The sequence below is a fragment of the Corvus brachyrhynchos genome, unplaced genomic scaffold, assembly GCF_000691975.1.
Source record: "Corvus brachyrhynchos isolate BGI_N302 unplaced genomic scaffold, ASM69197v1 scaffold139, whole genome shotgun sequence".
Classification (NCBI taxonomy): Eukaryota; Metazoa; Chordata; class Aves; order Passeriformes; family Corvidae; genus Corvus; species Corvus brachyrhynchos.
This window is the reverse complement of record NW_008246062.1, coordinates 1510894-1527127: the sequence shown is the minus strand read 5'-3', so window position 1 is coordinate 1527127 and position 16234 is coordinate 1510894. Positions and strand designations below refer to the sequence as shown.

General features: G+C 43.6%; 1 protein-coding gene across 4 annotated transcripts in view; it reads right to left on the bottom strand.

The window, feature by feature from the left end:
• Nucleotides 1–680: 680 nt before the first annotated feature.
• The window catches only part of KIF24 (kinesin family member 24), a 27669-nt gene continuing 12115 nt past the window's right edge, over nt 681–16234 (bottom strand). For 3 of the 4 annotated variants that reach the window (XM_017746606.1, XM_017746607.1, XM_008643009.2), the window contains 7 exons: nt 14548–14669; nt 12896–13001; nt 11021–11092; nt 10263–10372; nt 6962–9343; nt 5965–6058; nt 681–3753 (listed from right to left, as the gene is read on the bottom strand). In XM_017746606.1, the coding sequence (XP_017602095.1) occupies nt 3613–3753; nt 5965–6058; nt 6962–9343; nt 10263–10372; nt 11021–11092; nt 12896–13001; nt 14548–14669 (3027 nt within the window). In that variant the 3' untranslated portion in view covers nt 681–3612. The remainder of the gene's footprint in view (nt 3754–5964; nt 6059–6961; nt 9344–10262; nt 10373–11020; nt 11093–12895; nt 13002–14547; nt 14670–16234) is intronic. The other variant, XM_017746609.1, reaches the window with a different exon arrangement.

The window sequence follows — 16234 nt, the reverse complement described above, 5'->3', positions numbered from 1 at the left end:
TGCAGGCACAGTTCATTGGGGGAGTGAGGCGGTCCTGCTGCTGGCTTGAGCCTTGAGCAAGGCTGGGCTCTGCTCTGCTGCTGGCTGGTGACAGGACTGGCTGCACCATTGGTCACACTTGTGACCTTGGAAATTTTCCTTAGGCTCTCAGGTCCCATTGATTTATGTCCCTGCTGTACCTTTGTCAGAGCTTCTGTCTGAGGTCTGTGTGCCTGGGTGGCAATGCTGGTGAGAAGTGTCGAGGTAGAGCGTAAACTGGCGGTTGTGCTTTCAGCCAAAGCATCTCTGAGCTGCCTGTCTCCTCCTGGTTCTGGATAGCAGCAACCTGGAAATGGCTCTGGTGCTGCAGAGCCATCCCTCACCCCCACGGCAGCCGAGGGCTCTCGATCCTGCAGTCGGCCACTGGGAGTGGCAGCTGCCCCCGTGCTCCAGGGCTTTTCTTGCCCGGTCTCGTGGCTCCTGTCCCAGATCTGCTGGAGCACAGAGCCCGTGTCAAGAGCTTTCTGTGGCTGCTCTCCAGGCCAGGGAGGGTCGTTCTGGCCCTGGCTCCAGGCTTCTGAAACACTCCAACAGGCCCTGTGAGAAGGGGAGCTTGTACTGATTTCAAGCCCCACTTAATCTTTTGCAGTCAATCAAATGGGCATTTTGGTCATGGTCACCTAAAATGATTTTTACCAGAGTTCTGTAGTAAATAGATTTTATTTTTAATTGTGTTAACTATTGAAATAAAGTATCAAGCCTCTACTATTAAGTATTAATAGTCATTGTTGCATCCAAATACAAAAGTGAATCCATTTTAGTTCTGTGTTTATTTGATTGTACATGGCCAAGCTCTCTAAATCTCTTAGATTGCTTTTATGACACTTTCACACGTATTCCTCAAGTTGAAATGAAAGCCTTTGTAGCAGTTGTTCCTACCAAACAGTAGGAAGGGGATGACACTTAAAATGTTCATTTAGCACATTTTCACAGAGGAATTAAATCAGCAACTAGGTAATAACCCTCAAAGGGGAGAGAAAAATATTACTATTTCTGACAACAGCTTGATAGTTTCTGTTGCATGTGAGGAACCCATTGTTGGTATCTTCATGGAGTGCAGCACTTCAAGCATGTCCATGTTATTGCCAAGGATGGGCTGGTTTTCACAGCCAGGTGCCTTATTTTTTTTATTTTAGTCAAGTCTCACCTTCAGTGGAGAAAATAAAATTTGGAGAACAGACATAATAAAATGTTACATTTAAGATGGTATAGTCATGTGGATTGGCTGGGTAACCTGTTTAAAAAAAAAAGATTGTATCAGACCTCGGAAAACTGCGTGGTGTTGTTTTGATTATTTGTTGTTTCTCTCTGTCCCTGGCTGATCCTCAAGGGAGCAAACAGTTCCTGCTCTGGGAATTGGTGCTGGGGCTCAGATCTACCAGACAGACTTGCTTTTTTCACAATAGATCAGATGGGATTCACAGGTGGGTCAAATCTGGCAGCTGACTTAACTCACATCTCCTCTGCTCACAGAAATTTTTGGTCACTCATCTGTCTTGTCACAACTGCCCCTGCAGATGTTAGGACATGGCACTGATTCTTGTGTGTTGCTTAGGAATGTTCAGCTTGTGTAAGACACTCGAAATGCCTGTGAACATACTTGGCTGAGCTGCTTTTTAAAAACCTGAAAGTGCAATCAACCAATACTCATCTCCCAAATGTCAGAGTATGTGGAGGGAAAATTTTCCTCCCTTACAGTTTCTGACTGGGCATCACATTTTCCTGTGACCTGTGCACACATCCTACAGTCTGACCTTTCCCTTGGTTCCAAACAGACTTGCAAAACTCCTCAACTGCTCCCTGACAGCAGTGTTTGCTGCATGCTTGCTGAGAACATGCTGGGGAAACTAAGTCCTACATCCAATCGATGCTATCAGAAGGGACAAGGACTACCCAGCTGCCTTGTATTCCCCTCACCTTAGTCATGGGAAAGCTCTCCCTGGCCCCAGCAAGTGGAGGGGGTTGCTGGCTTTAAACACTTGCTCTTCCCTCTGTGGTTTTAGCAGACTGCTGATACCCCCCCACTGCTTTACAGCTCTCCAGTGGCTATCGGACACCACTGCTCTGTGCCATGCAGAAATATCAAGAGTCTGCTCCTGGATGCCTCATTTCTCTGGGTGAGTGAGGGAGGCTTCTGAACAGTGGCTGTGAGACCCAGGTTCAGGTGTGACATGCTGCTTGCTGCCTGTAATCAGGACACAGGAACTGTTTTGAGAGCCATAACCTTAGACCCCAGAGGAACTCCACAGAGAAATCCAGTCTTGGTTGCAAGACGGAAACTAAACAGAGCTAAAATCAGCCCAACACTCAGGGCAGTGATGTGGGATTTGCTTCTGTTCCCCAGGCCTATTCTGGGTGACATTCCTGGGAGTATTTGCACCAAATATGCATCCCAGAGTGTCACTGTGATTACTGTCCTGCTGCTCAGCCCAGCCTGGGCTCCTCAAGGAGGCTGTGCAGGCAGGCAGCAAAACCCACAGCTGGTCAGACAGCAGTGTTCCATTACCCTTGGCATTTCTGGCTACTGAGCAGGCTTTGAATGAGCTACCACGGGCATTACTGAGGAGACGTGGATGAATGTGCTGTGACAGCCCTCATTTTGGAGTGGGAGCGTTCACACAGCACATTGTCAGAGAGCATGTCTCAAGGTTACTTGTGCCTTCAGCAAGTGGACTGGCTTTGTGGTTCAGATGCAATGCATGCAGCACCAGGGCTTCTGCAGGGCTAAAGCTGATGGCTCCATAGCTCTTCATTCAAATACCAGTTTCACATAACAGTGCTATCAGCAGCTTCTGGATGCCCAGTGCCTCCAAACAGACCCCCTTTTCACGTGAGAAATCCGTTCAGCTCCACACAGTGCGGGCATCAGAAGTGGTGTGCAGTAGGTGCAGCTGCTGGTCTCTTCCTCATGGGCAGCAGCATGAAACCCACATGCTTATTAACACACCAGATCAATCTTTGGTACAAAATTCCTGCTAAACCACTCCTTACCCATAACTTAGAGCCACCTCCTTCAGGTCTGGTGGGTTGATCCCAAGCACTAATTCAACAATAGGCTACCTTCTGAAATTGACAGCATTTCATGCCCTGCCTTGACTTCCAGTTACTTAAGGTCCAGTCATGTTAGTGTAACAACCCTTGGCTCCTCTCTCTTTCCTGGCTTCTGTTTGCAAACACTCTTCTGGGTAGCTTTTAAGCATTTCTGTTCAGACCTGTATCTGGCTTCAAAGTTGTTTCCCTTACTTGGCAACACAAAATTGCCTCTAACATGTGAGAAGCTGCTATGATACATGAACACGATTTGCCTGCAGCTTGGTGAGATTTTTAAAAGCTGCTGAATTGTTACTGTTCAGAATGTGGTTTACTGGTATTAATGAAACACAAAGCTTATGGTGCCAATTAGTCATTCTTATTTACTCAGAATTCTCTCCATCCTTATATAAAATGCACACTAATCACAAACATCAAACCAAAAGCTATCCCCTACCACCCACACTCGGCAGCACCAAGTGTAGCAAAGTGCTGGCTGGTGTTTTCCATAGCTGCTCCAGTGCATGTGGAAGCAAAGAAGGTCTAAACAGGTGGAGGTGTTTGCAGTGATGTGTCAGTGCCAGGGGAGGCTAAACAGAGCTGAAGCTGGGCTCGCATCGTTTGGACACACTTTGACTTCAGCACCAAGATTTCATCCAGCATGGTCATGAAATTCTGAAAATCCTGGTGAGGAAGGCACAAGGAAAGCTTAGGGAACAGTATCAGCAGGTTGGAGAAAATCAGCATATTTTTTACACTGTAGCAGAACATAAAGGCATTTTGCAGTCTAGTAGATTAAATCAGCATTTCCTTGTTAAAGTCACAGCCCTCACAGACAAAGGTCAGTGCCTCTAAATACCAAAGTTCATTGACTCTGGTAGTTTTATCTGTGAGTGAAATTACAGCTCATATAGTGGTTTAAAAATAAAAATATATAAAGCAGCTGTTGTCACTCTTCTACACTGGTTAGCTTTTCAAAGGTTTGGTATAGGGACTGGTCACCCAGCTTTACCATGTACTGAACTCTGTTCCTGACACCTCTAGTGTTGAATTTATCAATTATGAAAATAAATAGTGAGTTGGGCCACTATGGATCAGAAATAATAGCCCAATCTTGAGAGATGCAGAGATTTATTTCCCATCAGGTCATGGGGCCATGGCTGCAGGTGCCATGAGTAATACCAGCACTATGCCCAGCCTCAGCCCAGGGGCGATCTACCTTCCATAGTCACATGGATAAAAAACAGTATGGAACTGTGATTAAAAGTGGTATGGAGTTTTAATCCATTTTTAAGTAGGGTTTGTATTAATAAGGGAACACTTGGACGTGCTCTGCTCTCCAACTGAGAGCAGTTTGGTGCCTTTGTTCACAGGTCTGTGCCTGAGAAGCTGGGAGGTGTCAGCATCCCCGGGACTGGGGAATTCAGCTGCTGTGCATGAAAATCAATCATGCAAAAGCTTATTTGGCAGTGCTCCAGCTGTATCTCCTGCACTGTATCTCTGTCCTGTGGGGAAATCAGGACAGTGATGAAGACTAGCCCAGCTGCTGTGGCATATTTTTCTTAAGCACTTTTAGTATTGCTTTGTTTAGTGTGTGGCTGGTCTTGGCAGGAGAGTCTCCTGCGGCCAAAATTTCATGGCTGGAGAAGTTGAAACCATCTGAAAATGGAAGGAGAGAAGCTGATGCATGAAGCTCAAGCACATTTCATAACCCAAAAAGGTCATGCTGTGAAATAAAACTACAGGGTATGTTATTCACACACTGCTGGGAGGCCTGGCAAGCTTGTCAGAATTCTGCTGGCCAGAAAATAACTGCTTGCTGCAAGAGGCAAATAAATGGGGGGGGGAGAACTGGTGTCCAGTGACCAACAGACTTATGAGGAACAATCTCAAAAGATTAAAAAAAAAATTAAGAAGATTTTCATCTTGTCTGATTTTCATCTTCTTTGATAGCTTTGTTTCACTGCATTGTCTGCCACAAAACTAATACAGTTTATGTCTCCTGTGCTGCTTTGTGAACTGTAATATGTGCAGCTTGAAATCCCAGTGAGTAAGCCACATGGTGGCCCCACTCCGAAGTCCCTGAGGAAAGTGTCCCTGTACTTCAGACCTGAACTGTGATAGAAATTGAAATGGTTTGATAATGCAATGCAATAATGAAGCTTGGCTTTACTGAGAAGGTGAGGGAACTGGGAAGGCAGGAGTTCTCACTGGAAAATGTTCGTAGTCTGGATTTTCACACAGCTGTGACATGCATCTGTTGGGATGCAGGAGAAACAGAGAACTGGGATTGCCTGGCTAGCAGTGGGGCCATGGAGGTGTCAGTTTTTAGGTCTAGGGTACACCACTGTCACCTGAGGCAAAGACAAGCCAAGAAACACTTGAGTCACCAAAGCCAAGAGCGTGTGGGGCACAAGCCACAGTGATCAGAGCACTGGAGTGAGCGGGGCCAGGGTTGTTGGCACACCTGCAGTGTGGTAGGCAAAGAGGCTCCCAGAAGGAAGAGCCAAATGCCACCAGTGTCCTGCTCTAGGGGTGTGCTCGTTCTGTGGTATTGCCTTACTTGTCCCAGCCTGCAAGAACTAAAACATCAGAGGGACAGACAGCCTGTCTAGTACAGTCTGCCCCATGATGTGAGATAAGTGAACGTTCTCTTATCAGAGACAAGGGCTTCAGGGCTGGCCTGTTTGTCTCCTGCTCCCCAAGGACATGTCAGAGTGGAGACTGGCAAAAACACAACAGGCACTGAAATTGAGAGGCCTCTCCCAGGACTCAGACAGGCCTTGGAGAACAAGAAGTTGAACTGACAAGAAACACCACATCACCAATTCAAGTCAATAATCTCTAAGATTAATTTATGCAGGTTCAACCAAAACCACCATCTGAAACACTTACCATTGCTGACATCTGATTTATCAAGCACTCCTCCTTGAAGCACAAGCAAGCCATTTCATTCAGCTGCTGCCGATGGGCACGAATTACAGCCTGCCTGGTTAACAAAAAACACACACTGGTTACACAGCCTGTAACATAATCGCTGCTTATAATCACAGCTGGCCTCAATAAACCTTCAAGAAAGAGGAATACCCCAGAGGAAGCCTTGCTGTCCTGTGTCCCTGGCACTCAGGAAAGGTACACTTCTTGAAGTGCAGTGGACTGCATGGGTTTGGGGTTCAGAATGACCTGGGTGACTGAGAGCTGCTCACAAAGGAGTGACCACAGCCCTTTGTTAGCACAGGCAGCACACAACTGCTTTTCACTGTAGGAGAATCAAGGAGCACAACAATCGTCTAACTAATTGCTGAAACGGCTTACAACCGTGAGTCTGTAAGGAATTTCAGTGAGAAACAGGCTGAGGAGGAATGCAGTGCTGCCGCTGATTCCTCTGAGCAGGTTTCACTGATCAACAATGTATTTTCAGTCAAGTGAATGCAGTTCAGTCCCCTGGGAGCTGACAGTGGCAGCTCAGATTACTCAGAAGCTTTATACCTACATCTTCAGTGACTGCCCAGCTGCTCTAGGAGCTTTTCTTGTCATTGATGGACCTATGACCTGACTCTTCATGGGAGGTTTTGATATATTTTAGGTGCTTTACAGCTTATAGGAAGCCAATTAATTACTGAGAACTGCAGTTTGTATTATAATATTTATTCCCCTAGTATTATTCTAGAAGCTCTGATAGAGCTTCCTGTGAGATTTTAAAATATCACTAAACAAGCAACCATATATTTATAATTACTATAAATTATGATTAATCTTATAAAATAATTTTAATAGAATTATTAACCATTGGTTTTTGAAGTACATATTTGTTTGACATACAAATAAAGGTAAATGTATCACATCTCCAGAATTTCTAAGCTTCTCTACAGACTTCATGAGCAAGACTTACTGTGCCTTTTCTAGGGCTTCCCTCTGCCATTTCCCCATCTCTAACACAGCACTTGGAGAGCTGCTGCTGGACATGTGTGAGGGGCTCTTTGCATTTGCTATTGGCTCATTATCTTTGGTTGCAAATCCTGCATCTGCAGCAAAAGTCTCTTGTGTAAAAATACTCTGGATTAACTTGGTTTTTAGCAATCCTGTTTCCTCATTGCCAAATGATGACTTGGCAGGGTCTTCAGAATAGCTGAGGTCCTCATTCCTCAATCCTGGCTTGGGCTGCAGCAGCAGGCTGCTCTCCTGAGAGGGGGACTGGGCTGCATAGCTCTTTTCAGGTATTTCCGAATTTGTTTCCTCAGCCATGCGCTCAGGACCCGGCCCTCGACTTGAGTTAGACTTTCCTGAATTACCAGCATTGTTATGCTGATTAACTTCAGCACCACACCATCTGCCACCTGCGCGTTCTTTGCAGGGGGAGTCACTGCAAAGTCCCCCGCCCTCTCTCTCTGCCCTGGGGCCTGCAGATCCAGCTGCGGATGTTTCTGTCGGGTCATGTCCAACAAACAAACTGCGCCGGACTCCCTGCTTGGATGAATCCGATCCCAGGCGGCAGCAGCACGGCTTCACACGGCCGCAGGTGGGTGGGAGCCAATTGTGCCCAGCTTGAGAGGAGCCCAGCAGGGCGCAGTGCCTTCCCCCGTGGCGGGTCTGCTCCCCCAGCTCCAGCATGCTGTCGGTCAGAGCTCTGCTCCTGGTGCACTGCCAGCCCTCGTCCTCAAACCTGCTCTGGGTGTCACTGTCTGGCACCTGCTTCTCGCAGGGGGGCTTCTCTTGGTTGGAAGACACTTTCTCTGTTTCAGTTCTGTCCTCACCATCAAGAAGGGACACCCTGAGAGGGGCCATGAGCTCGGAAGGGAATTCTGAGGAACAACTGGAAGATACACAGTGGCTAACTCCATTTTTTCGAGCTTTCCATTTTACACCTCCTGCAAGAGCAGGCTGCTTGTCCAAAGTGGATTCTTCCTTCTCCTCGTGCTGGAGATCAATCTCTTTGCATTCTGGAGTTTCTGATTTCAATACAAGAGATACATATGGGTTTGAAGCATCCTTTTCAGGAGTTAAGGTGGCTTCATTGGAGTAAACAAGACGTCTGTGTTTGGACTTGTACTCTTTGTGATCAGCTAGGAAATCTTTGCCATTTCTCCAGCTGCAAGCAGGTTCTTCCTGCAGGCAGTAAGGTTTTTCTGCAGTATTGCTTGGAGAGGATTCAACAGCTAAGTCATAGCTCCAGTCTGCAGTAATATTGCTGCAGCCTGCATTTTTAATGGATTCCTCTGCCTCTGGGCTGCCCTCACTACAATCCCAGCTGTCATCTAGTTCATGATCTTGCATGGGTATTGCATATTTTAAAAATAAATCCTGTCGCTTTTGGCCTTTTTGCTCTTCTTCGGTTCCTTGTTCTCTTTCATGAAGGAAAAATGAATATTGACTGCATTTGTTGGTGTTTCTTCTTTTCATGCTCTTTTGAGTACAGACAGGTGAGAAAGAATCTTCACTGAAATCACTGTCATCCAGATCTTCCAGCTGCATCCCCTCTTTGCTCTGCACTTCAATTGGAGTAAGGCTCAGCTCCTGCTTCACTTGAATCTCCTCAGGCTGGTACTGCACTAAAAACCTCTCAAGGGGTTGACAGTTCAATTTTTGCTGTAGAATAGGGGGCTGCTGAAACTGCTGGTGATAAAGACGTAAATGCTCTTCCCTTTCCTTCTGAAATGGAGGCAGATGTGACCAGAGTTCAACAGACTGTTTAGCAAAAGTATTTCCCCATTCCTGTCTGCTGTCAGAGGGCAGATTTTCATCTTCAAAGAAATTATCATCTCTAGGAACAAGCTGTTTCTGAACAGGTTGCACTGTCTGGACTTTTAGGCACTGGACAGGTGTTCTGTTTTGCAAATTCTTGTCTTGCTGGCCACTCTCTTTTGTTTCTGCTGTGGTAATGAAATCCTTCACTGATGGGCTCTTTTCAGAGTGGGGGGATAGATCATCATTTTTCTTCTTCAGGGGCTGTGTTATCCGTAGAACTCCCTTAACGGGGGTGGTGTGGTGGAAGCAGGGAGAGCTGGTATTTCCTTTGTGGGCATGTCCTTTGCCCATTCCCTTGGGGGTAGAGGTAAGAGGGACACCGGGTGGCTGGAGTGCTGCACGATATGCCTTTGGTTTTGTAGCACCTGAGGGATGCTGTAGGCCTAGCTTCACTTTCTTCGGAGAGCTCTTTTCTCCAGGTGGCAAACAGAGAGTGCTTTGGACACGTTTTGGAGATATATTTCCAGCTCTGCGACGCCTGCTTGTGACAGGGGTAGAACATTTAATCCCTTTCTTCAGCTCTTTGACCCTGTAAAAAAGAGGCTGGACTTAGAAGATGTCATGCTTTCAGATAAATAACAGCATCTTCAGAAAAAATCAATGCTTTCACATACTAAGAGTTAATATTGAATTTGACATCATGGTTTGTTTTCTGTTAGTGATCTTCACAGGTATCCTTCTGCCAAAATGCCTGGACTTCTGGAAAAATCTATAGCAGTCTTTTTAAGTGCTTCCTTGAGCAGTCCATAACAGGCCAAGTGAGTGGAAATGGCCTCAGTTTCAGTGCAAGGGGGTGGCATTTCCACACATTATAATGCAGCAGAACAAGCTGGTACTCTCCACAGCACATCACAGAGTCCCACAAGGCACAAAGTAGGAGTTTTGGAGTAGTTGCAGTGGGGTTCCTTAGCTCAGGTGATGTGCACAGGGCTGCACTGCTCCTGGATCAGACTCACAGTGCAACTATGAAGAGCTGATTAACTGGTATCACCCTTTCCCCTACCACCCTGACCTTCAGCTGTTCCCTTTGCTCTTCTTGCCCCTTAAGTTATTTCTTATCCTTCTAACACCAGTATTGCATAGCCTGTAATTTACCTCCTGCTCTGTAGGAGGGAGGGTGAAGGAGTTGCACACATTCTAAGTAATATCACAATACAAAACTAAACCAAAACTTTTGATTGCTAAGGTCAGTAATCCTGCAGTTACAGGGCACACAGTGATATTTTCACCACTGAAAGCAATCACCAGAAAGTACTCACAAGACCCAAAAAATTTTAAGACAAAATATAGGAGTTGGAATGGGTAACGTTTTTATTTGCATTGTGAAGATTCTGTTTCTTGCCTAAAATGACATTTTCAATACAACCAAAATAAGATGTTACAGCAAACAGCACATTACTTTTTACTTTGTGTTTTTCACCCGGGCAGGACTGAGTTTCACCACCTACCTGTCAGCATATCGCAGAGTGTTCAGGGTGTGCTCTGTAGCTATGTGGCTCGGTGATACATTGGCTATCATACATGTCTTGGAATTGCCAATGAAAGAGTCCTTTAGCACCTAGGGTTCAAAGGAAAAAAAAAAAAAAGGGTTCTTAGCAGTTCATGTCCCTTGCACATCCTGTAAATTAGCAATTATATACGGAAGAAGTTCAACATGAGGTAGTCTTTTTTTTAAATTAAATGTAGTTCTCTTGTCTCAGTCTGTCTTGCCTTTATTTGTTTACTGTTTAAAATGAATACAAGTATTAATCAGGGCTCTGAACAAGCCCTTGTTCCAGATGCCTTAAGGGTGCCAATATGGTTTGAGGAATAAAGCAGATGTTACAGCTGGAGTAAAGAAATATTGATGAAACCTCCCAGGACAGTAACTGAACAGAAGATGCAAGACTGGTTTCAGACTGGGTAGAGATGGATGGTAACTCTGTATGAGTCTGAAAGGTGGTGTTTGGGGTTTTGTTTGGTTTTAGCTTTTGGGTTTTTTCTTTTTTTCCCATGCCAGTCCCCAGCATTGGCTGGAGGAAATTGGCAGTTAGCTTTAATTCTGTGATTACCTTTAAAATTAAAATTTGCAGAAGCTATGCATTTCCTCTCTTACTCAAGAGAGGAAGCAGTTACTGATCTATGCCATCTATTTATTTATCTATTTTCTTGTTTATTTTTGTCCTCATCAGGGAAACCTCTCCTCTTGCCTTTCTGCTCATTTTACCTGAGTTAATTTGCTTTGCCGGAAAGGAGTATGCGTGTGTTCCTGATCCAATGCCCGAATGCACTCCTTTAGCTACCAAAAGGAAGAAAAAACAGAAGGGAAAAGTAAATGTCACGCACTGGCAAGGAACTGAACTGCATCAAACTAAACCTACCCATGTCCTGTGCCACCTTTGACTCCTGCTATGTGTTGTCCCTTGCAAGGTCAATTTGTGCCCTGCCTGATGGCTCTGTGGGCTACACCAAACCAAGGAGCTGGGTAACCACACACATTTAACACACTCAGAGCACCACAGAGCTGCTGCCTGTACCACGTCTAACTAGTCTGAAGCCAGACTGGGTGTAGCCCAGCTTGCAGGGTAGGTGTACCCAAAGGACAGAGCTTTTTGAGCTACATCTCTTATTTTCTTTCTTCTGGAGATAACAGATTACAGTATTGTCATGGTGATACTGCCATCAAGCATTTACAGCCCTTCTACATTCTACAAACTCCCACTTAAAATTACACTTATTTCCACTTTTACAGCATTTTATTAAAAACTGCACCTGTAACAAGTCAGAGATCAAACTATTATAATTTTTTGTCTGCCTCTCATAGCTGCAATGTCTGAAGATCTTGAAAACAACATGAATATTCAAACCAGCAGCAGACTTCAAATCTCATGGGTTTAAAGGCATGAAGAGAGTGTTATGATCATTGAGGCCAGAGCTAGGTTCTACAGGCTGCAGGTTATGAAGAATTAGTCAAAGATGCCTTTTATAGTTGATTCAGTCACTACTTGTAGACTGCCTAGGTATTTTCTTAGTTTCACACAATACCAAAAATGTACAGACTCTGATTTTAAAGTTTCTTTTAAAAGAGTTTCATGGGCTTACACTCAGGATTCTCAGGAAACACAGAATTGTTTAGGCTGGAGAAGACCTTTAAGATCAGACTTCTTTCTATTCAGGTCCCAGCTCCCTGTGACACTCAGTTATTCACCAGCAAGTACTCAAGAAAGCATGAAGTACAGAAACACATTCAATTCACAGGCTACTTCCCAGCACAAATACTAATATTCCAGTGCAGGAAAAACCTCTGTGCAAAAGAACATTTACATTTCCCAAAACAGAGCGAGCCACCTCCTATTTACAGCAGACTAAGAGGTACAGTTGTGTGCACTGAGTTCTGCACTGCTGGCTCATACCCAGGAACCTGTATCACCTTCAGCCTTGCTTAGAGCAGCCCCTGGTCACCACTGAGCTTTGCTTGTTTGCATCAAAGGAGGTGCAAAGCCTGCTGCACCATTTACACTTACAGGCACTTCTGCTTTATCTTAGATGGCATTTTTCTGCTCCATTGTCCCTCTTTGCACGACTGTGGGCACTTACAAAGGACAGTTTGCCTTAAGAGCACATTTCTTCTTGTTCCTTCCTCCCCACACATAAATTGCTAGTTTTTATGCTCTTAAGTCCTTTATGCCTGATTTGAAAGAGAAGCCTGAGCTCAAGTGATGAAAATAACTGGCAGGAACAGATGTGCTTTTGTGAAACAAATATGGCAAATTCCAAGCCAGCATTCTTTAGAAGTAGAAGGGACAAAACCTTCTATATAAAATATGAGACACTTGTTATACTACACCTAACATTCTCCATGCTATGTTTAGCTGTCTGGCTGTAAGAATGGATTAAAAATACTTAATTTTCATCCCAATATATCTTCTTTCTTAAATTGTTTTTCACTTATAAGACAAATTAAACTGAACACACTTAGTACCTTGGTTATTTTTTCCCCTCCATGGAATACATACATACATTACTCCGTGGTTCATTTTTATCCTAAAACACATGCTAGTAATTAAATACAAAACCTTCCCCAGCCATGATAGTATCTTACTGCCAAAAGACTTTGGTTTATTTCTGCTCCTTCCATTTTTGTTTGTCGATCTGAGTCTCTGGCATCAGCTGCCCTTTCACTGCCAGCCAAGTCAATGAATGATATCCTAGAAAAAAACAAAGTTGGAGTTATCTTAGGGGCTTTTTTTCCCCCTCTTCGTTTTTTCTTCATTAAAACAGCAGGCTGCAACACATGGCATCAGAAGAGTGATTAGAAATGACTACTTTTGAACAACAAGAAGCATCCACTGGAAACATCTGAGACACCAAAATAAGCACAGCATCAGGAACAGTGTCAGAGCATCTTAACATTAAATACTAGGAAGTGTAGTTACATGTGATGACAGTGCTCCACAGTTTAATGGATAAGCTGTATAAAGTGCAACACATTCACCTCTGGAGATAATCACTGTGTTTGTAGTCTCCTAAGTACGCACTTAAAGGAAATTGTGTCTTGATTTCTCCTTCCAGGTAAATCAGACAACTGCCATGTGACATGGGAATTTGGGACAATAGGAACAGAAATTTCCAGTGTTGTGAGTAATACACTGAGCTTTCAGTGATGCCTGTCTGTTTTTTCCACAAAAGCCCATTACTCCCTTTCACATTCCCTAGCTCTGCTGCCAGCTGCTGTACTGACTGTTGCACTGTATCCTTGTCTTTGTCCTTCCTCTTTTTCTGCAACAGCCCTGACTTCTTTTTTAGGCACATCTTGGCACCCTTTCCTCACTCCAGCTCCACCTCCCTTTCAGACACACAAAACCCCCCCAGTCCAGATGCCACACCCACATAACCTCTACACTTTTATTTCTAAGCCTGCCTGTTCTGTCTTTTCCTCTCTTCACTGTTTGTGGCGCTCCAATTTTGCACTGTGTTCAAAATTAGATCCTGGGAAAGAAGACTGTGGTAGCTAATGGAAGGTTGTGTCAGCAGGATTTTGTGACATTCAGCAGTAACGTAGATACACAGACTTTTTTTTCCTCAGACCTATTTCTTGGGGTTGTTTAGTCTGGAGAAAAGATGACTGAGAAGAGACACAACTAGTTTTTGAATACATAAAGTGGAAGCCACAAGAGTAAGTAAACTGCTCTTTCTGTCTGCTGCAGATAGCATCAGAGTCACACACTCAAATTATCAGGGAGGTTTATGTGAGGTACTCTCATTCTTCTGGCCAAAGGCAAACATCTGTAATGGAATCACCTCCACCTGGGTTAATCATCCCACACTCCCTTTGTAGTCAATTACAGGACAGAAATGCTTTGAGGGGCAAATGCATCTGACCTAATTTAGGTCACTCTGCAGGGATCCCAGAAGTGACAATTTCATTCTCCTAACTTCAAAGGTGATGAGTTCACATGTGGGTACATCCACTGCAGGCATCTGCCTTTAGCCAAATTAAACACTGAAGATGAGGGGATGGATTTGGTTGTCAAACTCCTTCACTGGTAATTTGTACTAACAATTGACAAAGCTCTCACAGATGTGCTTAAAGCATTGTCCTTGGAAACAGAAAAAGGACTGTGGAATTTCTCAAAGTCCATTTTAACCCTATCCTCTAATTTAACTCACACTCATGCACCAACACCTCCTCTTTGTCTCTTGGATGTCCCTGGGCTTGACATCAGCCCTGAGCACTTCTGCTTCTGGTCTCACCTTCCAAATGCCCTGTTGGCTGTGTCTTTAATTTGAATTTGGATGATGGCATGAGATCGAGAGGAATCTGAGTTGACTCCAGTAGCTCCTGTGCTACGTTCTTTTCCACCCTTCAAAATCACCTGCAAGATAAGGGGCACAAAATCCAAGCGAATTGTAAATAAAAACACAATCTCTCAGAAAGAGATCTTGTCCTCCTAAGATAAGGAAACATTGTGAGGAAAGGTTCATTACAGCTTTAAAATTTGGTGCAAGGCAGTAAAGGCAGACTGTATTCCTTGCAATATTTCTTTCAGAGCTTTGTATATGGACTTGCTCACAGTGACACTACAGAGCTTACAGAGCACACTGCAAGTAAGAAGCTGTTGCATCACACACTCACTTAGATTTGCAAAATATCCAAATTACAAAATTAAATTATTTCTTACATTGCTGGCAAACTTCTGTAATACTGTAGACACAATGTAAGAGACTCATGAGACTGACCATTTGTTGTGATTTTTAAAATTTCATTTTCTGGTGTAGTAGATGAATACAGTTATACAGAAAGTTCACAAAAAATACGAAGTGCCAAAACCTTTCTAAATTTCCATAACTAAAAAAATTATGCCAGAGTAAGGAACAAAGTTAAAAGATTAATTATTCTCAATACAACAATAAAAAAAAGAAAACAAGGGAAGAAGCCAAGGCAGAAGAACAAAGACTCTTTCAAGATACAAATCTGCGTAATTCTTTTTTCGAAACTTTGAAGGACTGTTGCAGAAAATCTAGCATTAACTGCAGCAGGGCATTCATAGAACAGTCATTAATTTTGCTTCTGATTGTAAGAACAGATTAAAATATTGCCTAGAAAAATCAATACATTCTCAGCTGATAAATGTGAATTATTCATGCTTTTCAGTGGCCAGTTCTCAACAAGCAACATAACCAACCACTGCAGCTCCCAAGCTTTGTATCATTGTTAAGTGCAGATATTTTCTGAATCACAGCCAACATCAGTTGAGTAGTGAGTAACTGGGGATGTGTTCAAAGCGCTTTCCATATAACTGTTGGGGAATACTCTGAAGTTCTGAGTCAAGCCAGTGGCACTTCTGTGTTCACAAGGGCCTGTGAACAATCTAATCTTTGTCCCCCATGATATCTGTAAGAATGAAGTAATTTAATAGCTCTTCTGTGTGTGGAATGTGATAATACTGAGGAATTCTGTATCAACCATATAGCAAATTTGCACTCTAACTTGCAGAAGCATCACCAGCTTGTCCTGAAGCTTGGAGTTAATGGGAAGATGAAGAGCTAAATTAAGTGCAAGATAAGTAGACAACACCATGCCAATTTTAATGAGTCAGTTACAGTATCAGGCACTAGTAATCGACACTTCCTTACCAAAAAAAGGAATTAAACTATGCAAAGTCAGGCTAAATAGAAAGTAGATTTAACCAGCTTACTTATGTAGCAGGACAATACAGAAAACTTGCCAGTGTCCTTTTAGGGTTCAGCCAGGTAGGGAAGGAAAACTGAAGCCTTGCTCATGGTGAATGAGCAAAAAAGATCTTAATTTTACTTGGCTGTTATCATGCACACACATAAGCAGTGTTTTAATCCTAATTCAGACAAATACCTCAAGTATTTTTTAATTTTCTAACTTTAAAATTTATATGAATATATAAATATATATAAATATATGTAT